Source organism: Crotalus tigris, unplaced genomic scaffold, assembly GCF_016545835.1.
Source record: "Crotalus tigris isolate CLP2741 ecotype Arizona unplaced genomic scaffold, ASM1654583v1 scf7180000017677.1119895, whole genome shotgun sequence".
NCBI lineage: Eukaryota > Metazoa > Chordata > Lepidosauria > Squamata > Viperidae > Crotalus > Crotalus tigris.
This window is the reverse complement of record NW_024096560.1, coordinates 33,655-61,321: the sequence shown is the minus strand read 5'-3', so window position 1 is coordinate 61,321 and position 27,667 is coordinate 33,655. Positions and strand designations below refer to the sequence as shown.

Below are 27,667 nucleotides of genomic sequence, written 5' to 3'. Positions count from 1 at the left end.
ACACTAAATCTGAGTTGTCCTTGGGGATCAAAGTGATAGTTGCTTCTTCCCATGAGATTGGAGTCTTCGCATTCTTCAGAATCTCGTTAAATAGATCTATTAACACTGGACTTAAGAGATTCTTGCATTATTTTGTATATTTCTATTGGTAAACCATCCGGACCTGGGGCTTTATTATTTTTTTGTTTCTTGATTGCCTCAAATAGTTCCAAGGGTGTTATCTCTTTAACATATTTTTAGTCTCCGCTGGTAGATCAGCTAATTGTAAATATTTTAATATGTCATCCTTGTTTTTCCGTTCTACATCCTCATATAAATTCTTATAAAACTCATAGGCCACCGTTTTCTTCCTTTCATTCTGGTAAACCATCTCTCCTTTTTCATTGTAGTTTGTTAATCCTCTTTTTATCATTATGTTTCTTTATCCTGTAAGCCAACCATCTACCTGATTTATTCACATTTTCAAAGAAATTTTGTTTGGTACATTTTATTTGTTGCCCCAGTTCTTCCTTTTCAATAATATTTATCTTATGTTTAATTAAATCTATTTGTTGCTTCAGGTCATGCATTTGTAGTTCATTTTGTAGATTTTCCTCTACTCTACTAAATTCTTCTTCAAGATTTCTTTGTCGCTGTATTTTAGTTTTATTTTCCCTCGCCATGTAAGCAATTGTGACACCTCTCATGTAGGCTTTGGCTGTGTCCCATAAGTTTTGAGAATTTGTGTCTTCCTTTTTATTCATCTGGAAGAATAGGCCCATTTGCTCTTCTAATATCAATTTAAATTCGTTGTGGTTTAAAATTGCTCTTTTTAGAGTCCACCTCCTCATTTTCTTTAGGGCAAAACATCTTGAATGAATTACCTCAGATGGACTAACTTAAGAGAATGCATCCAAAATTTGGGGCCCTTGACTCTCAAACTTCGGCAAATTTTGTAAATCATTTTACGACATAAATATTAAAGCAGTTTATGACATAATACAAAATGTCATAAAACTTTTCTGTGCTGTTTGACTGCTATAACAGTTCAAGGAATCTTGTCATGAAATATATATGAAATTATGACCAAATGGAGACCCGTGGTCTAGTAATAAGCTTTTGACAAAGCTTTAGATAATTAACTGCATTTTCTCAGTTTATATAATATAGTGAACTATTAACTTCATTAATATAACCTAACAAATAAAAAGTAGTTGGCTAGTTTGTGATTCATTAACCTATGTATTAAGATTAATCACTTTTCCTTCTTATCAATTTCTCCTGTATAGAAAATGTACAGTATTCCTAACTTGTACAGGCTGGAAGAATGTTATGCAGCAACTAAAAAAAAAAGTGTTTTACAGCGATCCATGGTAAGTGTGTACCTGCCAAAGTCAATGCAACCAAGTAACACGGCTGCCCTCTATTGGCCATTCCTAATTTCCAGAATTTAACTTTTTATTTATTTGCATGTGATAAAAGGTCCCCTTGAGTTTGCTTGAATGCATGTAAATTCACCGCTGCAATAGACTTAGTACTCTGAGGATACAGCCAGCAAGCAGAGTGTGAATTCTGACATGGTCTTAGAATTAACACTTGAAGTCAACTATCAGTGTAAGGTATGTTTGGATGCAGCCTTTAGTATGCCGTAACTATGACTCAGTCACAGATATTTAACAGGATGATCTAATCTTCTGATTAGGCTTCTGTGGTTCCCAAGAGGTGCATTCACTTTATTTCATCTTTCACAAGTGACATGATACACATCAATCACCATAAAGTCACAGCAGGTCAAAAGAAGAAGAGAAATCAATACTGAAGTGCTTTCGAGTAAGATTATTTCTTGACTGGTTTTTCTTTATGCCAATGAGTACCCATAGCCTTCCAGTCTATGTTTTAATCTGTCATCAGACATTAAAACCTCACCTTGTTAACAAATAAATCAAAGCTTTCAAGCTCAGCCTTTACATAATGGGGAAGTATCAAAGTTTACTTAGAAGACCCAAATAATTCAATGGACCTTATTCCCTAACAAGACAAATTATGGTCTAAATTCTAAATGAAATATTTTAAAACAAAAATATAAATAAGATTAGAAATATTTTCTTTAACGCCTATAACTTATTTTTAAAGAAATAAGATAAAGGCTAAGGAAAAGAGAAGGAGATTTAAAAAAACCCATTCATTTCTGGAGAGATAGTCATGTTATTTTTTTTTTTGCAGTAAATGAAAAAAGGAGTTTTTTTAAAGATGCACAAGTTTGTCATTGTATATACTTTTCATGAATTAGAGGCAATCCATGAATGTTTTTAATAAATGTGAGAGTCTTCAATCCCCCCCTCCTTTGTTGTGTTTTATCATTCAGTTGCTCACACCTGTATTGTAAATTGCAGATTGTGAGTTGCTGGGTCCCCTTGAACTGAAATAGTTACCAAGTTATAAAGTGTAGCTACCATTGCCAGACAGACTTAAATCAGTACAGAATATGTTTTATTCATTAAGCTAAGAACTCAGAGCTGTAGAGGTAGAGCTGAGATGCAGAAATTTTTGAATGTTTCATAAAAAAACACAGATGACCTGAACTAGAAATAAAATCTCTTCTATAATGTTAACTATAGATGTAGTTGCTTTAGGTACATATTTGCAATGCCCTATCCTGCAGAAAATGTCTCTATATTGTTATTTAAGGCTCTGTTGATTTAGATCACCAGATGTTCCACCACTTTGTGGAGGAAGAAATACAAGGTAAGATCTTGTTCAACAATATTCTCTAGGGTAGAAATCAGTTGTACCCACCCACTGCCATTCAGAGGAGAGACTCCTATAAAATTAGCAAATTTTGTTAAATGATGTACAGTACTTAATATGATACAGAAAAATTCCTGCTAAATAAGAGATACTTTTAAAATGAGTTCTTACTTAGTATTCAACCTGAAATCCAACTTTTGGAGGGAAAAACCGCATATTCTGCCTGGGAGAAATCTGAGAAATAACTAGCAATCAGTCAACAACACTTATTTGATGTTATTTTTTAGCAATTCACATACAATTAATTGCCAAGTAAGACAGTATTTTCTAGACAAGTAGGCACAATTGCCATTGTGAATCAGAATGAGGTGGTCCTTGGCATTCTGAATTGTCCATTTATAGTCATGGGGCAAAATAAATATTTACAAGTGATTCAGTACTGTAAAGGATCAAGGATACTGCAGGACTAACAATCAGTATGAAGACCATTTCCATGCCAGTGGAACCCACAGTTTTCTTTCTCTGGCACCACACCCCAGATTTCACACAGCCCTGAGAATTAAAGATTTCCAGAGGATTTCAAGAATGTATGGTAGTAATTCTTGAAAAGCTTTGATTTCGGCTACGTGTCATTGCTCTCACTTGCTTGAAAAAGATGAAAACTGATGTAAACTGAAGTCTTTATGATTGGGTTTTATAATCCACTTCTGAAGACTTGTGAAACAAAAATATTTCAACAGCAAGGGAATCTACAATCTTCAGTTAAGTTGCATTTTTTACCATTTTAAATCAAGAACTCTGTATACTGGAGGCTCCGAGTTCAGGAATAGTTTCCTGGACCACCCAAGGGAATAACAAAGACAGAAATATCATCTCCAGAGCCCAGTTTGTCATTGGCCAGCCTCCAGCCACGATCCTTCAGAACCCCTCTGGATCTCGTTACCAACTCCTGGGCTGCCATGGTATACCTGTAAGAGAATTATTACTATCTATTCACATGAAAATGGCAAAAAATCTAATATATTATTATGAAGTAAGTATTCGTAGGTGGACTATAACCACCTCATCATTTTAATTGCTTGATTGTGAAGAGGAATGAAGAATGGCTTAAAGTTATCCTCTTGCGATTTTAATACAAGCTGGTAGTAGATTCAGCCAGAAAGCTGTTAAGAAATAACAGAAATAATCAGAAGCACTTACAGTAAAATGAATTGAACTATTTGGACTTCATTCAGGGGCCCCAGAGTCTATAATATCATGAAACAAAATACTTTATTCATTTCAGCAAAGGACATGGCAAGGTGGTAAAAGAGGGAATTCCATGTATAGCATAGACTTGGCAGAAATGTGAGCTATTAAAAGCAGCCATGGTTGGCATGCATACTTAATTTTTAATAAGAAAGTTGATCGGGCTTTTAAATCGCCCTTTTAAATCGAGTTTGGAAGAAGTATTATTATAGGTTAAATTATAAAATACCTATTTGGGGGATTCCTAGACATGCAATAGAGGGGATATTGAAGGGGATGAATTTTGGAAAAGTTTCGTATAAAGAATTACTTATATGGTCAGGTAATGACTGGCAATTAAAGTCTTTGGAGGTATTAAGACAAGAGAACATTTTACAGTCACGGTTTCAATATTTACAAATAGTGGACAAGTGGACTTTAGACAAGAAAGTGGGGATAACATTAGGAGATGAAAATCTGATAATACAGATTAAAGATCAGAACAAGGCTCATATAAAAAGAATTTATAATATCTTAATAGAATTGGATTCAGAAATGGAATTGGTTAAAGATTGTATGGTGAAATGGGCTCAGAATATTCAGGAACCAATCCCATTGGATTTATGGGAGACAATTTGGATTAGAAATGTTAAATTTACAGAGGCTCAAAATTTAAGAGAAAATTTTTATAAAATGTTTTATAGGTGGCATTTGGATCCTAAAAAGTTATCTTGTATGTATCTTAATTTACAGCCCAAATGTTGGAGATGTGGTAGTTCTGATGTAACTTATTTTCATATTTGGTGGACTTGTAAAAATATTAAGGCCTTTTGGATTATGATTTGGTGGAACATTCAAAATATTTTTAAAAGGAAGATAAAGTTTAGTCCTCAACTATTTTTATTAGGGATTTTTGAGGATTTTGATGTTAAAGAAACTATTTTAATGTTGAATTTAATTACAGCAGCAAGGTTATTGATAGGTCAATATTGGAAGAAAGATTTGTTGCCTACATTAGAAGAATGGAATTTAAGGTTTCCAATTTGGCAGAAATGGCTAAAATTTCTGCTTATTTAAAGGATCATAAACAAGAAAGATATATTATAGTATGGAGAAGATGAATAGATTATATTCAGATTAAATATGGAACTGAAAAGTTCCATTTATTTTATAATTAAAAAATAAGTATTATTAATAATAAGGTTTAAAGGGAGTTAAGGGTTAAGTATGATATTAATTGTTGTACAAATTGTTAAACTTGTTTAGCTTATGATTAATATATTTGTTAACTTAATTAGATTATGTTTCATGTGTTTGATATACCCTGTATTTGGTTCCGGGAAGTGGGGGGGTGGGGAGTGGGTTATTGGGTTTATTATGTAATTGTTAATAAAACTTTTTAAATAAAAAAAAGCAGCCATGAATTGGCTCTGTATTTTTACAAAAAGCAGAATCAAAGGCTTATAAGCAAACAAATAATTAAAAATAAACAGCAAGAAGCGTTTCCTTTCCTTAGCCCTATCCCATATTTGAAAGACTACCCATTTATTAATCTGTTTACACATGAAAAGCTGAGAAGAAACTTCAAGATGGAAAAAAAGGTATGGAAGGTTGCCCTCATGAATGGAAGATTGGGAGAAAAATCTGCCTATTTTTCTTCGCAAAAATGCATTCCCCAAAAATTGCAATTCTACCCATGAGATCCTAAACATGTGACTAACCTTGAAAATAGTACTGAACAGAATTCTGAATATAGGTAATCCTCAACTTATGAATGTAATTACTTCTAACTGTTGCTAAGTGACTGATCATAAGTCATGATTCTCTTGTGGAACATTGCGGACTCTAGAACATTGCATGCTCTATTTATATATAAAATGTAATTGCATCCAAGTTACATACAATTAATTCAACATGGTGGCCTGATAAGCAAAGCAAAGAATACAAACTAAGAATGACAGTAAGTGTTCAGAAAGGACCATTCTAGCCAGTGCACAGTGTCATCCCCAACACTTGAAAGAAAGGAAATACAACTCTACTTACCTGCAAGGATCATTGGGCTCATAGCCCATCAATACATCAATGACCACAGTGGCCACCTCTTGATCACTAGTGACATCCCAGAGGCCATCAGTGCCCAGCACCAGCACATCATCAGGGCAGTGCTCATACTGTGTGAGATCATAAATGTGCACCTGCAGATAAACACGAAGATACAACTTTGTTGCTATGAATTTGCATTGCGAAAAAAGGTACTTAAGGGATCACTATTATTATGAACCTGCCAATTAAAAATGGTAGGAATTCCCATACGGAATAATGGAAATAAACTAAACAAAATAAATTCCCAAACTAAAGACAATGCACATTTTTAAGGCAATAAGTAAAAAGATAGCGTTGTACAGCATACTTTACATGAGAAATAAACCTAAAATTTAATAAATACTTAGATTAAATAAAATAAAAACTTTACTTTACCTGTACTGATGAGAAAAACAGTGCAAAAATACACAAAACCATTACAGAAACTAAGATAAGACTGCAAGTGGATGTGCCCAGGGCAAAAAGCTATCATTGTGACCAACACATGTCCCTTTGTTTCGGCTAAAAGGGTAACTAGACACGAGGCAAGTGAAACCAACAAGTTCTAGCTTGCACATTGAGTACCAAACAAATGAGTAATGGGACAAAAATTTCTCATCAAAATACATTGCGTACCAAATTCAATGAGTTTCAAAGCAGTTGAGTATCGAGGTACTGCTGTATTTATTTTCAACATTTCTATACCGCTTCCCATTCAAAGAAATCCAGAAGTAATTAAAGAATGTACTTTGTAACAGAAAGAAAACACAAATATTCTGATATACTGTTCTTAAAACAAATAAAGGGAAAGCTTATCTTTAAGGCCAGGGAAGTTAGATCTGTCTCTCACACCAGGGATCTACAAGGGGGCATGTCATGGTATCACCAGACTTACTGGTGACCACAGTTTTCAACCAGATTATCTATTTATAGAGGACTTAATCTGGCTTCCTCATTAACTTGGCTTGTTAGGAGGTCATAAAAGGTGATCACATGACCTCAGGACACTGCAACCATCAAAAATATGAATCAGTTGCCAAGCGTTTGAATTTTGATCATGTGACCATGAGAATCCTACAATGGTCGTAAGTCTGAAAAATGGCCATAGTCACTTTTTTCAGTGTGGTTGTAACTTCAAATGGTCACTAAATGAACTGTTGTAAGGGCTGCCTGTATATCTCAAGGTCCAGAACATTAGTTTTGTTGTGCTCACCTCTGGAACGCAAGATAAGAAAGGTTTAATGTGGATGTTGGAATTGTAAACTTTGAGATCATGGTCTCCTAAGCCTCGAGTTACCCCAATGGTTGCCATCATTCGAGCCTAAGCAGAAAAACAAGTAGCTGATAAAGACTTGATGTAATACGAAGACATTTATTCAATTCTACATTATTAGAAACAAGATTTGTTAGTGCAAAACATTGGAAGACTAGATATCTTTCACTGAATTAGTAGTATTTAAAAGTCTGAAAAGTTGCTCTATCTAAAAAAAAAATCAAAGCATCAAAAAGCATTAAGAAACACAACAGAAGAAAAAATGTTTTTCAATTTGGTCACCATACATTTACTTTATCAAGAATGTTTTTCTTAAGTAACTACTTTCAGCTGTACAAAAGTCATTTTGAAAAGCAGTATTAGAAATGGATATTTAAAGTTTCATATTAATTTCTTAAAAACAGAACTGTATATGTCTTCATGTGTATACTTTCCTTTTAGTTTTCCCATTTATTTTTCGTCTTAATATTTTTTTAAGTTGCTAGTTTTCCCTTTTTCTTTCTTCAGTAAAAAATGCAAACAATCCAAATGCTAGATGCATCTATTTAGTATCAAAACATTAATCCCATTTTAAAAAAAACCTGTTGACTCTAACACTGTAACATAAACCTGGCTTTTATTTAAGTGATATAGATGTGCATAACCTGGTTTCAATTCCATTATCCTTCAACCAACCCTCCCCCCCCCACCCCATGCTCATTTAATCTAACATTTTCTCTGTTCACTGAAAACGAATAGTACAAAGACTCCCATATTAGTTTTAGCACTTACTTTTTTCCCTTCTCCATACACAAGTGGAAACTTCAGGTCATCTTCTTCTATCCTTTTATATGCCCTAATTAGAAAAGGAAACATACACAAAGTAAGGTCATGCAGAAGGTTATCGTCGCCTCAGATATGTTAGATTTATAAAACTATCAGTTGCTGAAGGAGAAAATGTCCTGGTAAATCTCTTCTACTCACAGCTAGAAAAAAAGGTTGAGGTCAGCAGTATTTCATTTATCTCCAATATATGCGGGTAAAACACACATGCAGGTAGTCCTTTGAACAACTGTTCAAAGTTATGACAGACTTCCCCAGAGCTACTTACAACCTTATTTCAAAGTTCCAGCAATCACACATAAGGCACCCCCACCTGTGATTACACGATTGCATTTTGGGCACATGGTAACTGGCTCACATTTATGACCTTTTGCAGCATCCATGGTCACACAACCATGATATTTTTGGGTGAGTTTTGCTAGTTACTGGCATTTACTTCCAGCCAAAACTGCCCACTGGGCATTATGGATTTGTTTAACAACTGCAGCGTTCACTTAACAACAGCACCAGTCACTGAACAACTGCTGCAAAAAAGGTTTTAAAATCAGGCATGGTCACATGGTGACCTGCTTAACGACTGCCATGACTTATGACCATAATTTCAGGCTCAATTATGGTTGTAAATCAAGGACTATCTGTATGCTGCTTTCCTCCCGCTGTTTTCTTAATGAAACTTTTTTTTTTAAATCATTGGCAATCTTCCTCAGTCCTCTCTTATATCTAATCTTAATTTCATGACAGAAATGAAGCAAGAGGGGGGCCTTGTAACATCTGAATGGCCTATGATGATAGAAACTAATTTATCTTCTTTTTTGATAATTGAGAATCAGCATGCTTTATTTCAAATGAAAAGAGAAGTTACCAGCCGTTCATGTTTTGGTCCCTATATAACATCTTCTTTCCCACTTCCTTCTGTTGGATCCTTCGAGGAAACTCAAGGTAAGTAAACTCATTTCCCAGTAATTCAGGCCTCAAATAGCCCTATGAGAGAAAAGAAAAAGCTCAGCTGACAGAATTTTTGGATCTTTTCCATCAAAATAACAGAAAGCCAAACTGCCCCATATTCCACAAGTCAGCACTAAATAATAGAATCCCAGAAGGGAACAAACATATATAAAGTAAAGCAGGGACCAATTCCTGAGATGTTAAAATTTACTTAAGGGCCTTTTTTCTCTATGTACTGAACTACTACATAGTGTACAAGTCTAACTGAAAATGGAAGGTCAAAGCATTCATTCTTCACCTAAATGCAAGCTAAAGCATGAGTAACTGAACCTGTCTCATGCTCAAATGAGTCATAAGGCTATTTCCAGACTAAAGGAGAAACAGAAGTTGCAACTAATAAGACACATTTTATAAGAAACAATGGCACAAATATTTGGCATTGGAGGCAACAAGATTTCAGTTCAGTAGTCCAGATCCTGTTCTCTGCTCAGACAGCTGTCATTTTAATGCGAATTCCAATTATGGGAATATCTCTATCATATGCATCTGCACATAGACATCTACCTACCTACTTGCTACCTGTATGAAGGGGAACCCTGCATTTCAAAGATAGTTGTTCTTGCTCTAGCTATCCTAGGTTGGTCTTATTCTTCAGAGCTGATTCCATCCTTTCCTGTCAATATCACCAAAGAGGCAATTATTTACCAGGCTAGCTATGGAAGGCCCAAAGGAAGTGATTAAATTCAATAGTCAGGCAAGAATGGAGCACAGAGCCAAAAAACAGAAAGATTAAGAAACATTGGCTCAATCAGATCCTAAACATATGACCTTTAAGGAGGCAAATTTTACCCCACCTCTCCTGTTAAGTCTGACCAAAAAAAGTGCAACGGAAGAGCTAGGCCACTTTAAAAACAATATTCCCTATACACCCTAAGAAGAGTAGCAATTGAGGAGTGAGGCATGGGGAAAAGAAATTCAGGAAAGAAATCGGCAGAACCGGCGTGGTTTTTATTTTGTGCTACAAAAAACACTGCTACTGAAAATTACAACAGGCTTTGCTCTTTCAAGAACTTGGATCACATTGATAAAGCATAATAGACTGTCAGCTAGGCACAACAAATGACTTAAGGTATAAATGGGTTTTGGCATAAAATGAACTGCTTCAGCCTGCGACAAAATACAAGATGGACTCCCTGTTGCTCAGTTTCTTTACATAGCCTACTAAAGAGGATCCCTTACCCAAAACTATTTTTTCTTTTCCAAGGCACTTGGAAGCCATTTCAATGGAATAGCAGATAAGATTCAGTCTGATGTTTTGCCAAAGAGGTAGAGTTGAAGGCTCAAAACATGAGCCAGCAACACCTTAGGCTGTTCATGCTTCATAGATTTTGTCTTAACTGTAAATTTGCCTTTCATCCCAGGAAGTAAATACTGTCTAATGTTTTGCATAAATGAATGCATCTCACTGAATTACAAGGCAAATTCCTGTTATATTCAAACAAGCACAAAAATTTAAAAACTGCTCCTTAGAGAGAAAATATATGTGTATGACTATGACAAGGGTGTTCTCTTACAATTAGTACTTCTGCCCTCTATCACTTCTCAGTTTCAGACTAGCCCCAAGCTGCTTTCTTTTGAAAATATGGTCACAAGATTTTAAAATGCATTGCATCATAATTCCATTTTTCACTGCTATTAAAAGTGAGACTGGGTAGTTGCAGTAGACAAGTTAGGGAAAACAGATACTTGAGGACCACTAGATTGTTCTTCAACCTTCATCTGGAGCCTACCCTTTCTCTTTGAATATTGTTAAATCTTTTTATTAATTTTATGTACACAAGCAAAGCATGGCATTATTTTTACTGAACAGAGTTTAAAGCAATTTGGAGATCACTATTCTATAAAGGCAAGAACTCACTCCACCAGGCACTCTGGCCAAAGGAGAAATTTGCAATTATATGAATTCCAAATTTAAGTCAGTGTTGACATCTTTGATTGCCTGGAGAAGTCAGGCAAGATTTTGGAAGTGGCTTACAACTGCCTCATTCACTGAGAGAGTGACCCAAGGTCATACAATTGGCTTTGTGATTAGAACTCAGAGCCTCCCTGTTTTTAACCTGATATCTTAAGCATTACAACAAACTGGCTACCTTTGTGAGTGCCATTAGGAATGTAAAAATTGAGAGGAGAATTTAACCTTTTTCCTTGTGTGATCTCAGCAATGGAATTTCCCGATGTATAGGGAAATAGGATTTCTTCCAGGGCAATATGTATATATTTGCAGGGAAAATGTCCATCACTCTATTCTGTATGAGAAATGCTGCTTGGACTTCTAGTTGTATTTTTTTTTTAAAAGTATTAATATTATAAAAAAGTTGTTTTGAGTTCATCTCTCTGTCATACCTTCATTAAGAGAGCTGGAAATGTGGAAATAAGATAGATAAGAGTATATGTGTATATGTTAACTGCAGTAGCAGGACAAATGGTACAATCTTCCGTTGATTGTAAAATCTCTAAAGTCTCTCAGATTGTCCTGGGGTATTACAATTTAGTAGAGAGGCTATTAAATGTTTTAAGTATTATTTTTGATATATTTATTTGTTCTCTAAGTGCTGTAACTCAACCGAATCGTCAACACAGGAGAAAAAAACAAGACTGATTAATGTTCCTTCTTTAATTAATTAATTTTTATAAAATTAATTTTAATACAATTAAATTAATTAATTAGATAATCAATGTTTTAGAAACAGTGTTTCTCAGCATTGGCAAATTTAAGATGTATGGATGTCAACTCCCAGAAGTTTCAGCTGACTGAGGAATTCTGAGAATTAATGTCCATACATCTTAAAAGTTGCCAGTGCCAAGACACACCACTTTATAATAATTACAATTCAGCTCCCACATCTCAACTATTTCTTTAGAGTATTCTGAGATTGGCAGAATTGTGAGTTTCTAGAACTCTATTTTAAAACTTAGCTTTTATTTTGCAATCAATTATTACAAAACAATATCTTATTATGGGCATCCATGGGGAAGGAAGGAGGAGCAAACAAAAAACATACACACATAACATTATCCCACAAATGTCACAACTTATGCACTTGAGTCATATGTCAAGACTCAAGTATCTAATTAAAGTATTTACATGATCAGATCACTGTGTATATATCATTGTTTTGGATTCACTGTGGTTTGCTGACGTTGCTGCTAATTCTTATACATTATACGTTACAGTCCTTATACATTATAAGGTTGTAAAAATATGCATCTGTTCAATAAGGAAAATAAATACTAGACACAAATTAATAGTACATTGAGAGTCTTTCTTTACTATTTACAATAAATTCACCCACATCATATTCCAAATGGAAATTGAAAATTCCCTAAGCTCCAAAGATGATTGGCCATGGTGCATGCTAGATAATGTTGCATAAAGCATAAGTGTAATAACCTTGAGCGAAAAAAGAGGTTTGCCTTTACTAGTTTTTCAATTTAGGTTTGCAAGGCAAACCTTATTTTAGTTAACCACTATGAACTCTGATGATCTTGTTTGTACAGAATTGATTTCTCAAGGATATACCTGCCAAGGTTGTTGTCAGTGGTGATAGATTAAAAGTATATCATATAGAAAGAAAGTTCTTCCTTACTAAAAACTGTAGCCTTTGCCTCTCTGTCTCTGGAGTAAACTCCCTGGACATTGGAATGATTTCCCCATTACGGATGACAATGGCCCTGCAATGAAACATGCAATGATGACATTAGAGAGAAAGCGAAGAGAGAGATGGCAAAGGAAGTGCAAGCAGCAGATACAAAAGAGGGCAAAGAGAGGCAGGGTTAGGTAAGTACCATCATTGCCATACAGAGAGAGAGCCTCTGGGAAGGATATGGCATCTGGGCAAATAATGGCCAGGGATCTATGTTTCCAGATACTCTTAAGGTTTCCTTGCCTGTTTCTTGTTGATGGAAGAGGATAATGTTATATTACGCCTGAAAGCCCAGAAACCTTCTGATGAGAGTTTCCTTCTTTCCCTTTTTCTGGATGAAATTGTTTGCTGTGGCTTCATTCTATTTTATTTCTAGAGTTTAAAGTTTCCCTACCATATTCTAAAGACCCAAAATAGATTAAAATATTTATTATTGTATGCCCCAAATGACTCTATTGTATAAGCAAGTTGAAGTGATTTGCTGATGTCCTGTCAATGAGACTCATGAATAAGAGGAGATATAAACATATCATTCCAGTAGTCGTGCACTTATGCAGGGAAAACGGGAACTGGGTGAACGGGACCCTCAGACATAGTTACTAAAGACTATTTTCCCCATGTAGCATGAAGACATATCTAATAATATAAGCTCTGGCTCATATTGGTATAATATGCTAGCTTAGAAACTATAAAGGTCAAGGAAATGCTAGGTAGCCTTTTTCTTTAACATTCCTATTGGGTTAACGCCAAATCCTAGGTGTGACTCAAGAACATCCAGAGAAAACACTGACATAGCATATTGAAAAGGAGCAGCCATAAAGACATATTTAGATGTCCTTATATTCTACAGTAACAGTTAAGCCAAATTACTAAGCAGTGTTAGTTACCTGCTCTGAGAGAAAAGATGTTCCTTGTTCAGACAGATAAGGAAGCAAAGAAGGAGAAAAATCAGTCTAAGAAACTAGGGTTCAGAAATGGTGCTGAAAGGATGGAGGAGGATTGTGAGAAGAAAAATATGGCTAGAATAATGGGTCACATCATCCAAACCCAAGTGCATGGATATTCTGATCAAAATATAATGTAAAATGTGGATTATCCATACACACATGCACACACGCACACAGGGATTTTATTTTCATCTTTTGGTAATGTTACATATGGAATCTAGCACCTAAAATGATTGCCAAGCCCTGTGCTTGGCTAATTATCTCTCAGATGTAATGACTAAGCAAAAACAATTAAACACAATTATGGCTTTACACAATATCTGTTACAGCATTTTACTGTGCTTCTTGGGTTGGAAGTCTTCATCTTAAACTACCAATATTTCCATATTTGATAATGATATTTAAGAGCCTGATTTTATTCAAAAATTAAAACAAATTCTAATTGATTTTTCTGACTTGATAAAAAAGTTGATCTCACTCTTGAAAAAATAACTTGTCAAAAGTATGTGTGTACTGTTTCCTATTAGTACAAGCTCTCATTTCAATGACCACAATGAGAAATAACAATAGTGTATTTTTCTCTGTCTTGTTATCCACTTGTGTAGCCTTCACCAAATGATACTTTACTTGTAACTCCCATCATCCCCAGATAGTAATGTACACAATACACCTAAAGGTTATCATTTTGGCACAGAGAAGAAGGTATTGTTATTTTCAATTCGGAATCCCAAAGAATTTGGATGCAGATAGAAGACTCAATGAGGAAACAGAGCATCTATTAATTAATTCCAAAAGTAATCCAGAATCCTTAATCTAATTAGCATCAATGCTTCATTTTGATTAATACTCCAGTAAAATTTATTTTACTGACTTAAGTTCTGAACATTTTAAATCAATAAAGGTTCTTTAACAAGCACTTAAATTATTATTTGATGAGTACCTAAATATGGTGATACTCTAGATTTAGGACTGAATCACTAAAAACAATTAAAACAACGGGCACTGAATCAATGCAGTATCTACAATAAAGACTAAAATAACTTTAATGGTTATTCTTTAATTATCCATAATTTTGAAGGTGTCTCAACAATAGAAGGAGAAATGACATGACTCTTCTAGCTCAGGTTATAACAAAGAAACTCCATAATTTGGAACTCCAAATGAATAATCGCAATTCAAAACTGAATTTCCCTCTTGTAGCATTCAGGATATGTTGCAAGAGCATATTTATATTCATCAATTTTTAATTTTTCCATCTTAACATTCAGATCACAAAAAAATATTCTCTGATTTGCTTGGGATCCATAATTATCTCATACCCAAATCTTAAGCGAGCTCCATCATTGGTACCACTACACTATCCTTTTGAGCACAAGTCAATTGACTCTTTGGTTGACAAAAAGTATAGTCCTTAATTCTGAGGAGTTCTGTCCAACTTTTATTACTATTGACAGTGACTGCCTTTATTCAGCACAAGTTTTATTAATTTATTATATCCATAGCCCATTTTTTGCTATAATATTCAAGACAACTATTGGACCCTTAATGGTTTCCTATCCACAATTGATCAGACTTAGCATTATAGTGTCAGATCATTTCCTGAAAGCAAAATTTGATCTCCTGATCATACACAGCATCACTAGAAACACAGCATCATATATCTGTTTATAGCTTATTGGATTAGTCCCTGCGGTTTTCTTGACAAAATTTTTGGAAGTGTCTTATTATTGTCTCCTTCCTAAGGCTGAGAGAAAGTGACTGGCCCAAAGTCACCCAGCTGGCTTCATGTCTGAAGCAGGATGAGAACTCAGTCTCTCAGTTTCTAGCCTGATGCCATAACTATTACACCAAACTGGCTCTCATTAGTTATATACTTATCATTAATACACACTCTCTTAAGGACTGGTGTGTGTGTGATATTAATGGTGCATGAACAGAAGAAAGACAAATATTTAAACTGTTGTTGAAATTTTGTATACATTATAGGTAAAATAACTGACCTTGACCAGAAGGACTCTTGATTAAATTCTACCAGGCAGTAAAGAAATGTCATTTTTGCAATGAATACATGTTTTGGACAGTTCTAATTTGTCAAGGAGCCAAAACATTCTCCAGCCCACTTACCTACTATCACCAGCGTTGGCCACATAAAACTTCCCCAGAAGATAAACCACAGCCAGGGCACAGCAGCCTCCAGTTGCTTGTCTGGTTACCCGTTCTTGCTCAATTTGATTGTCCTGAAAAGACAGAAAAGCAAAAGTACAGGTGGAACACGATCTATCATATCAGAAAAGAAGGCAGAACCGTACTATATGTAATCACAGATCTTCCCCACCTTCCTATATTAATAAACTAGAATGTTCTCAGGAAATAGATATATAAACAACAGTTGCAGAAACAAGGTAGTCAATTAGACATTACCTTCAAATTTAACAATTACAACTTTATGCATTGACAAATTCTTGTTTCATATATCAAAAGTCTATTTTAAATAGAGAAATGACATTGTATTCGCATTATGCTGTACTAGGATTTGATTTATCTTGAATCATTTACACCAAGCTTATGTTTTGTTAGAGCAGAGGCCCTTAATCACAATCAGTAGAAAAGTTTCAACTATGGCTTTATCTAATTTACAAAACTGTACAAATAATTAGTATAGTGGGCAATTAAGCAGTCATTAATTCTCCAGGAAAATAAGATGATATGCAAAAACAGTTATAAATAGGAACTATTCCTGCAGCAACATTTCCAACATTCCTTTTTTTTCCCATCCACACAAATGCACAATGACTTTTTTTTAAAGAAGAGTATACCTCATATTCTGGGTGGCTATGTTTTGCCATCATCTGTATTTTTCATACCTTTAGAATGGTGGTTAATCTGTGACTATCCCTGTTTGCCAAAGGTCTAAGTAATTGCTAACTTAATCTTTTGTCTATTAGGACTTATCAGTTATCCTGGTCTGAAATATGTGAAAGGGAGAGAATACTAATCAAAAGAAAGCTAATTAGCAAGCACAGTTCAAATATCTGAGGAAACAAACAAAAAAGAAAAAAACCCTCTCTTAGTAAATATCTCTATATAATTTTATGAAGAGGTGGGGAATCACCAATAACATTTCAGTACCTATACTAAATTATAGTTTACAAGATTCTCTAGGGAAGCCATGACAACTGAACTGATATATGAATGCTATATGTTGACAATGTGTCTTTTTCTGTGTATTTTATTCCCCTGAGCAGCATCGAAGACAAGATCTCAAGCTGTGCTACAGAAAAACAGAACAGGCTCTGCTCAGGATCTGCAGATAGATAAGCAAATATCTAGTCAGCCAAAAATAGTCATGGGTCACCATGTCAGTGCCTTAACTGCAAAAGGAAGTGAATGCATATTTTGGGTGGAAGACAGGCAAGCAGGATTGGAACACATCCCTGATCTCCAACTTACATGTCCTTCAGTGGCTAAGGGGCTGTGTGTGTTAATATAAAACTGTTAGTAATTGAGTTTATTTGATTCTGAATATCCTTCACCTATTTAAATCTATGAGACAGGCTACATCTTATATACCCAAGGCCCTTTGCCTGCTTGAAAGGTGAAGCAGATTTTGTTTGTTTATCCTGGCTCTCCTATCTTTGAATGCAACATATCCATTTCATTCCACTTCTGATACAGAATCAGGCATCAATTACAAGGAAGTTCTACCTCAGACTAAGATAACCACATGTCTAGTAGGCAGCTTACATGTATTCCAAAGTCTGTGCCAAGCCAGGAAATTGATTGTAATTCTCTATCTTGGGAGCAGCCTGCCTTCTCCAGCCCATCTTTGTTCTACATACTTACCATCTGTTTGAATGCATTTTCAATGGCTCCCACTACTAAACTTTCATGGAAAACCATCTTTTCCATATGGAAGCGTGGCAAGGCATTGTTTGGGACCTCTCTGTCTTCTTCTGCCAGACGAGCTTTGTTTGGTTCGGTGAGAACTGTCCTGGGTCTCTCTTGTAGGCAAATTGGTGGAGGAGAAGAATCTTGTAAGATATCCACCAAGTCTCGGAGCTGATCACGAATATGGAAATGAAGCAGTTTGGATGCCATAATTGCAGCTCCACTTCCAGCATGTCCATCAAACAAACTCCAGTAGTAAAAATACAGACCTTTGCTGCCCTGCAGAGAGATTGGAAAGAACTATTCTGAAGTAATGCCAAAAGAAAGGAAATTCAAGTTTAAAAAAGTAAAACTGATGAAGCAGCACTTTGGTGAAATTCTGCAAGCTTTGCAGTTTGTGACTGAAGCAACATTCAGCACCTTCTCAGCCAGCTATCAATTTAACCAAACTGCCACCAGTTCAAGGAGGTCCTAATTCCTGGAGTTTATTTTACTGCAAAGGAAGAAGAAAGGGCAGAAAAGGTGATGAAGTAGCAAGGTGATGAAATTTTTGCCTCTAAGCAATGCAATAGGTATCCTATTCATCCAGTGCTCACATAGTTCACAGGCATTATTTTAAATGCCAGCTGCAATAATTCCTGTGACTATAGTGGATGGGAAAGTTTGTGGAACTTTCCCACTGGTTCACAATTCCACTTCATCAAGTAAACAATGTTTGCCAATTCAGGTAAGATCTGTGAAGTAACAACTATTTTGTGTGACCATTACTATTAATCAGCAACTGCGAATCAAACAGTCCTACTCTAAGCTAGAATAAGTTCACATAATGTAGTAAACTATGATTTAGCCATGGTTGAAACTATTACCTGGATTAAATCATTATGAACCCATAAACAATGGCTTGTTTAACCACGATTTACTGAATAATCCATAATAAACTACATTCTAACTGCAAAGCCAAAAACTGTGAGTTATAAGTCACAACAATTGGATTCATGCAACACAGTAAACCAAAAGCAAATAAACTACATTAAAGCTGTGGAAGAAGCTCTGGTCATCCAGTTGCTCACCACTCACTTCTGATTCTCCAGAAATTCCCTTGGGGCCTGGGTTATTTCTCAGGCTGTTTCTTTTTTCCACAAAGACGGCTTCACAACAAGCTTGATCCTCATTATGCTGGCTTTTACCAGCATTTATCACTCTGTTCAGGAAAGAGAGAAACAAACCATCATAGTGTGGACTTAATGATATGAATTTGATTTGATTGACCAACTTCCCTTGTTCTCAGATTCACCTTGCACAAAGATTGACCCCAAATGGGGACAAATGATTCCATTGCTGCTGTTTTTAGTAAACAGAAGCAATTTGAGAGAGGACCTGGCATAGCCATCATGTCTGGGGTTTTTTTTAAACCTAAAAACGGGCCCTGTGGAGTTAGGTGGGTTAATTTTACCTCTAGTCAATGAATGGCTCCTGATGTCTGATTGACCAGCATAGGACCTCTACACCATGAAAAGTGACACCTCTAAACTTATTTCATCAAGCTTATTAATCTCATACTGCCTTCTTTGCTATCCAAACAAAACTCGTGGTTTCAAGCTTTGCTCAAGCCCTTGGGGGCAACCATTGTTTCTGATGAAAAAACCTGATAGAGGACCTCAAAGCCAGCAAATCATGGCTGGCATAAAACTGCCAAACAAAATGAACTTAAACTTTTTATCTTTGTTTTTTTTCAGCTTTGCTACTTCACATCATTGCAAAACATAGCTTGGCAGCAGGAAGTTGTAGAAAAATAAAACAGGAAACATTATCCGGGCAGGAATTTGTAACAGTACAGTTTGCAAAACACAAATAGTATATGATGTTGAGGATGCAAGTTAGTATAGAACTCAGGAGAGTTTCAAAATAACCTTGACAGGCACTTCCCCTCCCCTCTCCACCCCCATGGGATGACAGGAAAACCTTCAATATGTTTCCAACAAATTTTTAAAAAGCATTAAGAAACTAAGAACTATTATAAGTTACAGTCCGTTGCAGGGGCATCAGCTACAATTGTGCAAAGCCTCATTCCTTTTATGCCTGTTATGCATATTAAAAGGAGGCGAAACTTTGCATGTAAAAGTCATTACCTCCCCCCATCCCTACTCTACATATACATTTAGACAAATTCATATCTGCACAAACATATTTCTTTTCACGTGTTTCAAACCAATTAAATGTGTATAAAGAGCATTTAGGCCAGCTTAGCTTCAGCAGACATGCTACATCATGTGCTTTCTAACATCTGATTTCAGTGTTTGATTGGAGCTCATCTTTTTATGTCAAATATGCAACTACAAGGTGTCCATTTTTCAGCCAGTTACTACAACTATATCAAAACTCCATGACAGTTTTGATCTGCAGTAATTAAAAGGCAAAAATAGCCCTCTTCAGGTAGTCTTTCTCTCTTTCACATGCATATATGAAAAGTAAACAGCATGGGAGAGAATTTTATATTGTATAAGAATAATCACAATATTGAATCCATGTTCGGTTTATTACTAGTTTTTCCTGTTTTGTTGCAGCAGAAAATTTATACCTTTTCTGATCTAAAGTTCTGCATGTGTATATTTATATTAAGAAAGAAAAAGAAGGAAGGAAGAAAAGAGAGAGAGAGCGCGCGCGAGAGAGAGAGAGAGAGAGAGAAAGAAAGAGAAAGAAAGAAAGAAAGAAAGAAAGAAAGAAAGATTTCAGTAGTGGAAAAACAATTGCAAAGTTGCTTGGGACAAGGTGGGATCAACAGAAACTGTGTATTACGACTTTTTGCACTGCAAATATGTGGAGACTTATTATCCTAAGTTTGTCCACAGTCCAACTTTCTTGTCTTTCTTTTCTTTTAAAAGCTATTATTTTGTCTTTAAGTAGCCATATTTAAATTGTCTAATCCTGCAAGTTTACAATAGCTATTTTTGCTATTTAGTGCTGATGGTCAAACCTAAATACATTCAGTTGGAAGCAGAGTTTAGTCTAATTCCAAATTGTAATACCAGGACGATTGCAATATAGAAGTGTACCAGGTCAAGTGTTTTGGATTGCCTTGTTTAATACACAAAACTAGTTGAAATGCAAATATGGATATTTATTGATTATAAAAAGGCATTTGATCAAGGGAAGCATGGGAATTATTAGGTATATTGAAAACAATAAGACTGGATAACTGAGCTGTATGCATTATGATGAATTTATATTGGAAGCAAACTGTATATGTTAAGTAGAAGGAAAAGCAAAATAATTTCAACTATTGTGTGGAATTCAACGAGAGTGTTCATTGTCACCCTTGCACTTTAATGTGCATTCAGAAGCTATAGCCAATGAATATTTATAAGAACAGTAAGAAAGTGTAAACTTTAATATCCCAATTATGTTTTATTCAGATTATTTTTCCATCTAGTAAATAGAGAACAATGTTTACAAAGTTTAGTCAAGTGTATCAGTCAAGTAAATCTTGCAGGCTAAATATAAAACAGAACAAAACAAAACAAAATGTTATCAGTAAAAAGAAGGTCCCTCAACAAGCTATAATACAAACAGGACAACTTGAGGGGGTGAGATATTATAAATACTCAAATACTCAGTATTCTGACTGACAGATGGGATCGTAGCATGGAAATAAAGAGCAAGACTGAACAGGTGAGAGTAGCTTGTTGAAAAATAAGTAACTAGCTTGCTGCTGGAATTTAAGATTGGAACTTTGTTGGCAGATTGTATTCTCTAATGTCTTGCCAGGTCTTTTGTAGGAGCCAAATCACAAACAGGGTAGGAGAAGCCTTTGAAATGTGGATTTATAGATTATAGAATTAGTGTGTAACCTAATGAGGCAGGCTGTCTCCAAAGCATAGGCAAAGACAGGGAAAGTGTGAATACCAACAAGAAAAGAAAATGTTCTACTGAGATCGGATGATACATAATGAGAAATATCAGTTCAATGAATTACGCAAGGAAAGCTGCAAAGGAAATGTAGTATTATATGATGAGCCATATCCTGGTTGAAATATCTCTGCATATGGGTTGGCCCAAGTAAATATATCCTTGTTTCAGATGGTAAAACTGAAGCTACAAATAGCATTGATAGTCTGCAGTAGGAAGTGGCACTATAGGAAGAACTAGAAGTACTTTTTAACTCAGTGACTGGATTGGAAATCAAAGTCTTATAGAGTTGGAAGTGACCATTTAGGTCAATGGTTATCAATCTCAACAACTTTAAGATACCTTAAAGTTGCTGAAATTGCGATACACTGATTTAGGTAATCCAGTCCAACTACCTCTTCTCTAGAGGAATCCAGACACATCCAAAGAAAGACCTTCATCTCTCTAGGCACATGTTTCCACAGTCCAACTATTCCTAGTGATAGAAAGCTTTTTCTAAGATTCAATCAGAATTTGCCTTTGCACTTTAAACCCATTACAGTATTCCACAGTATGGAAACTGGTCCTGAACATCTTCTATGTAGCATTCTTTGCCAAAATTCAAACAAAGCATACTATGCCTTGTTGCATGAATCTGGCTGATGGCAGTTTTTTCTGTATAAATTATTTCATTAAACTGTGTAGAAAAATTTTCTGCAATTTTAACAATAACACCAATTTATGTTAATAAATTCTTCAAGAGGAAAGAGACATCAGTTTGTTGTTATTCATTATTCAGTTAAAAACAAGGAATGATACAACCTGCTCACCACAAAAAAGAAAAAAAGCTTGCAGGAGTAGCAAAAGAAACAGATAAGAGGATATTCTCCTACCTAGGTCAAGGAAATTATATTTAGAACTGATATTATTATCTCCGGACTGGGTCCTAGTAACCTTAAAACTAAGACAGCCTATCCTGCTAAACAAAAGCAAGCTGAAGTCAGGGCACACAGCATGAAGCCATAAGAAAAGTGAGATATTAAATCAACTGGAAAGTAAAATACTAAGTACCATTTACAAGTAAAATAAATGGAGAAAGAGGCAAAAAGAGAAAAACATCTGTTTATGGCCATTTCAATATTTCTAAAAGAACACAACATGAATTTAGCAGTCTTGATTAAAATGCACATGTTCACCATTTTTCTGGCAAGACTTTTGCCTCTTTACCAGCCAGATAACAGCTTTTCAAATTTCCCTGCCAAGAAAAGAAGCATTTGTTGAACATCTACCCACAAATTAGTTGATAAAAAATAGGGATCTTTCTCACAATAAAACATTTCATTTTCAGACACCCACACGAGGCACACAATTGCCTTGGGTGTCTATTTTAAAAAAAAGTAATTTGCTATTTTTGGATCCTCTGCACGTTTGTAGTTCAGCTCCCAATTGCAAGCCCTGAGAACCACCAGAACAGAAGGAAGGCCACATTAAAGATTAGGGGTGTCTGAAGGCATAGATAAAAAAGTTAAGATGGTAGGTGCAACTGGAAGATAGAAAGTCCATCTATTTTTGCATGTCGTGACTGCCAATGTGACTTTTTTTTTTACCATCTCCACAGACAACTATGATAGAGGTGAATGAAGACAAATGCCTTCTTTTTTTTAAAAAAAAAAAAATCAACAATAGCCATAGGGGATGCATAAAATTTGTTCACATACATTAACATAGGAAGGGCAGAGATTGGGGAGTGTTGCAAGAAAATACTTTTTTTTGTCTTAACATATTTCATGAGAATTCTGAAATAAAAATTTATGTAAAAGAAAACCTTAGCTATATAAACATAACACATTAAGCCTCTGTTCTGCATAATCATGCAACTAAATCCAATTAGCCAGGTTTATTTATAAAAGTAAATTTATTATTTATATCTCACCAGAATCAATTTGAATCAGAAAATTCAGCTGTGTTGGTCTCACCCATCTACTCGAGTAATCTAACTTCACATTTTGGCTGTCTCAGTGCTTTATAAGAAATGCTTAAAAGTCGGACTTTTGGTAAACAATTAAGTCTAAGGGTTGTTGTTTTTTTAAGAAAAACACCCAATAGCTGAAGCTTTCTGGGTGGTTTACAATATTAATTTTCTATTTATACTTGAAAGATAACTCTTAAAAACTGCAGGAATATCTTAAAGTTGTAAAGGTCATTAACACCATAAGGGTCATTATCTGATAAATTCTAGTTGGCTGCAAAAAGTTAGCCTGGATTTTTTGTAGTCTAGATTTCACAAGCCAGCTTTTTTCCTAGAATGTGGATTAAGGCTCAATAGCTGTGTTGGAATACTTTCAAGCACAACTACGTTTTTTCAGTATATTGTACAATCCTTCCTTTATAGTTACACACACACACACACACACAGAGCCGATGAATCTGAAAATTGGGCAACACTCGGCTAACTTAACATGTATATATTATACAACAGAGACAGCATGCAGATGTAATTGCCGCTTCTTCTTTAATGAGCAGTGGAAAGAAACCAACGATTTGGTCTCTCCATCTTTCTTTCCCATATAAATTCCCTCGCATTATCTTCAGGCTGCTTAAGGTGAGGGAAGGACTGAGGAGATTCAATTGGTTATCCTAGGAGTTCATCCACCTAACGGCGCGGTTTAACACCCGCCCTTGCCCTTGGAGACTAACGATTTACTAGCCGTTTAAAAGAGAAATCTCGTAGGAGCGGTCCCCATGAATGAATCGGGCCCCAGCTGGCCAAAGCAGCGGCTGGAAACCGAGCGCGTCACCACACAACTACTTTGCTTTTCCCAGCCCTATTTAAAGAGGGAAGCGAAATCTTCCATCTTTAAAGAGGGGGGGCTACAGGCTTAACTCTCCCTCGATGTCGGTGGTAAAATTAAAACCTCCGTCGAGTCCCCTAAAGGATTCGGCCATTCAGTCCGGGCATGACGAAGGGCAAACAAATATCTTCATATCAACAGCACTACGACTGTCGCATAAAAGCGGGCAAACCGGAGCAGGTCGATTTAACTAATCGATCATCTCTCGTACCCACCCCGAATTTCCTTAGCTCTAATTCGGACAACATAAGGACGGGCTCGCTGCTAAAGTGAGTACACTCTGTGCATGCTCGGAGGCGCCGTTTTGTCACATGCCTTCAAGATAGTCCTTGCAGATTCACTCGGCCCAAGCCCTCCAGCCCTGCCTCCACTCTGGAAAGTAAGTGTCCTTCCTCCCCACCCAAAAGCGCCAACAGAGCTCCCTCCCTCCGCCGCCACTGGCCGCTTTTTCTCGCCTACTCGGCGTAGCCGGTGCTCCAGGGCAGGCGACGGCGACTCTCGCGGGAGCTCTGGATGGCTCTGCTCGTGTGGTCATCGGCCAGCAGAAGTTCTTCTGGCGTGAGCTGCAGAAAAGCCGGTCTCGAGAAGCTGCCGCCGGGCGCCTCACAGCAGGAGCTGCTCGTGGTGGTAACTGAGGTGGTGGGGGCGGCAGCGGGGGCGGCAACGCTGGGCCCGATAGCCTCGGACCGAACAGGCGGGGACGCCGCGGTTGAGGCGCCGGCGGCGGGCGAGGCGTACTGCGTACTGCGGGGGCTTCCTCCGCCTCCGAGACCCCCGACTAGTTGCGCCATCGCTGAGCGAACTCTGCCCAACATGCTGCCGCTGTTGCTGCTGCAGCCGCCGCCGCCGCCGCCGGGCGCTGCGAGCTCGGGGCGGCCAAAGAGGAAGGCACGCTGGCGGGCTCTGCTCCCGCCTTCTCCTCTTCCTCCTCTCCTCCTCCTCCTGGGCTCGAGCTGAACTCAGACACGTCAGGGAATCTCCGAGAGCCTCCTCCCAACCGCGTCCTCGTTGACGCACCGCGAGTTTTAGGCGGCTTCGGAACCTCCTCCTGGCCGCCTCGGAGCTTTCTCTTCCCACCGAAGCGCTTTAGGAACCGCGGAGACGCTCCTTTCCTTGGGGAGCCGCTGGCTGTGCCTCGGGGGGACCTTGCCTGCCGTTGCAGAGAAGTGTCTTTTAAGGCTCCCCGTAGGCCTTGTGGTCAGGTTGTCTTTCAATATGCCGGGTTCCCGGGGAGTTAATGAACAAGCCCCTGCTGTGCTTGGCAACCGCAGCAATGATTTACTTGTTTTGTTGTTTTACTTCCCAGTGACAACTCTGATTTCTTGATGGTCTCCCATCCTACCGATAGTAGCAGCCAGTCTGATCTTGCTTAATTATTTGATGCCAACCAAATTCAGCTAATATGTCAGTGATGGTGAACCTTTTAGAGATAGAGTGCCCAAACTGCAACCCAAAACCCACTTATTTATCGCAAAGTGCCAGGGCTGCATCAGCATTGTGGTGCCCTCAGAGGGTGTGTGGGGGCCTGGCCCACTGGGTAGTGTGGCTACAGTGGTCATGGCAGACTTGGTGGGTGTGGCTGGGGCCAGGGCAGCGAGGACCAGTCCCTCGCCATCTCCGGGGCATCCCCGTGGGGCCAACGCCGCTTGCTCGCTTGCTTCCTGCCCTGTCACTTCCAAACGCCACATGCTCATATTCTGGCGGACTCTGCTGGGACAACAGCATGCGTGCCCACAGAGAGGGACAACAGCATGCGTGCCATAGGTTTGCCACCACTGTACTATGTACTGGATGACTTTGTGATCCTCCCCCCACTAAATATACTGGGTTTAAGGTACTTACAGCTCTAAGCCAGTGCCTCAACCTCAACCACTTTAAACTGGCTGGGGATTTCTGAGAGTTAAAGTCCACACAGCTTAAAGTGTCTGAGGATGAATGGTATGCAATGGAATGCAATGCAGTGCAATTCAATACAGTTGGAAGGGACCTTGGAGGTCTTCTAGTCCAGCCCCCTGCCCTGCTCAAGAAGGAGAACCATACCATCTCAGAAAAGTGACTGTCTAGCCCAGTGGTTCTCAACCTTTATAATGCCGCGACCCCATAATACAGTTCCCCATGTTGTGGTGACTCCCAACCACTTATACATCACCGGGTGCCAGGGGCGTGGCCAAAGAAAAGGGGAAAAAATGGCGGACAGCCTTGTTTGGCGACCCCTGTGAAATGATCGTTCGACCCCAAATGGGGTCCCGACCCACAGGTTGAGAACCACTGGTCTAGCCTCTTCTTAAAAATCTCCAGTGATGGAGTGCCCATGATTTCTGGAGGCAAGCTGTTCCACTGTCAGGAAGTTTCTCCTTAATTCTCCTTAATTCTAGGTTGCTTCTCTCTTTGTTCAGTTTCCAACCACTTTTTCTTGTCCTGCCCTCTGGTGCTTTGGAGAATAATGTGACCCCCCTCTTCTTTGTGGAAACTTTGCTCTTCGGAAGCACCTGCACCTTAGGATTTTCACCATACTGTATCTACAGCTCTGGCTTTGTAACATATCTTGTTCACCTTAGAAAGGTATGCAGCTTTAGAAATAAACTGTCACTCCTAATCTATTGTTTTCTGAATATATTTCTGTTATCTTAATGCTGTTACTGTTCCAGAAAAAAAAATCTGGTAAGAAAAAAACCACTACTACCATCACCTGATCAACCACTACTTTTTAAATCTGTTCTTCATATACAAATCTTAAGTTAGCAAGCAGGTTAGGACCATTCAAGAGAATATTTAATGAAGTTATATGGTTTATTGATAGATTTATCCCCCAAACAGGTGGCATTCTAGATTTCAGAAAATTGGGACAAGACCCAGATTACTGTGTGCTCTTTTCAGAGACCTATGTGTGTCCTGTGGTGAAAGAAAGAGTAGATAAACAATTTGCCTAAAGAGCTGCATGATCCTGGGAAGATGTATGAGTGTTAAGAATGCAGGCCAGACCCAGCTGTTCAGTTTGGCATGTCCTGTGGACGTTCTCATGTATTGTGTTTAGATCTCAAGCCAGATCCTCAAACAAATGGCTCCATTTCCCCAAATGCTTCCATTCAGTATTTCATAGCCAGAGCTTCCTTTAACATCTCAACTTTCCTGATAGATCTTCAGTTCAGAGGCATTTTTGCCAATAAAAAAGATGCCTGATGTTATTTATTTCGCAGTCTGCCATATCGATGATTTTTATATTCAAACAAAATCAATGTGGATAGGAAGCTTGGCAACCAACCAAGTGCTCTTAACAACCATATTGCCTGCTCCAGACCTAAATACATTACTCCA

General features: G+C 37.3%; 1 protein-coding gene across 3 annotated transcripts; it reads right to left on the bottom strand.

Annotated features, from left to right (window-relative positions):
- Positions 1–1,688: 1,688 nt before the first annotated feature.
- Positions 1,689–26,320, bottom strand: PPM1J (protein phosphatase, Mg2+/Mn2+ dependent 1J). 3 transcript variants are annotated; one of them, XM_039337382.1, is made up of 10 exons: positions 24,812–25,167; positions 18,693–18,816; positions 17,571–17,894; positions 15,852–15,964; positions 12,724–12,808; positions 8,994–9,112; positions 8,081–8,144; positions 7,250–7,357; positions 5,998–6,149; positions 1,689–3,695 (listed from the first exon to the last, which is right to left on the bottom strand). In XM_039337382.1, exons 1-10 carry the CDS (start codon positions 25,165–25,167, stop codon positions 3,548–3,550), a joined length of 1,593 nt encoding a protein of 530 aa, XP_039193316.1. In that variant the 3' UTR covers positions 1,689–3,547. The 3 variants fall into 3 exon arrangements, with proteins under 3 accessions (XP_039193316.1, XP_039193318.1, XP_039193317.1); XM_039337384.1 differs by having other exon boundaries at positions 3,548–3,695; positions 24,808–25,023; XM_039337383.1 differs by lacking the exon at positions 1,689–3,695 and adding an exon at positions 3,702–3,974 and having other exon boundaries at positions 24,812–26,320.
- Between the last annotated feature and the right edge of the window lie 1,347 nt (positions 26,321–27,667).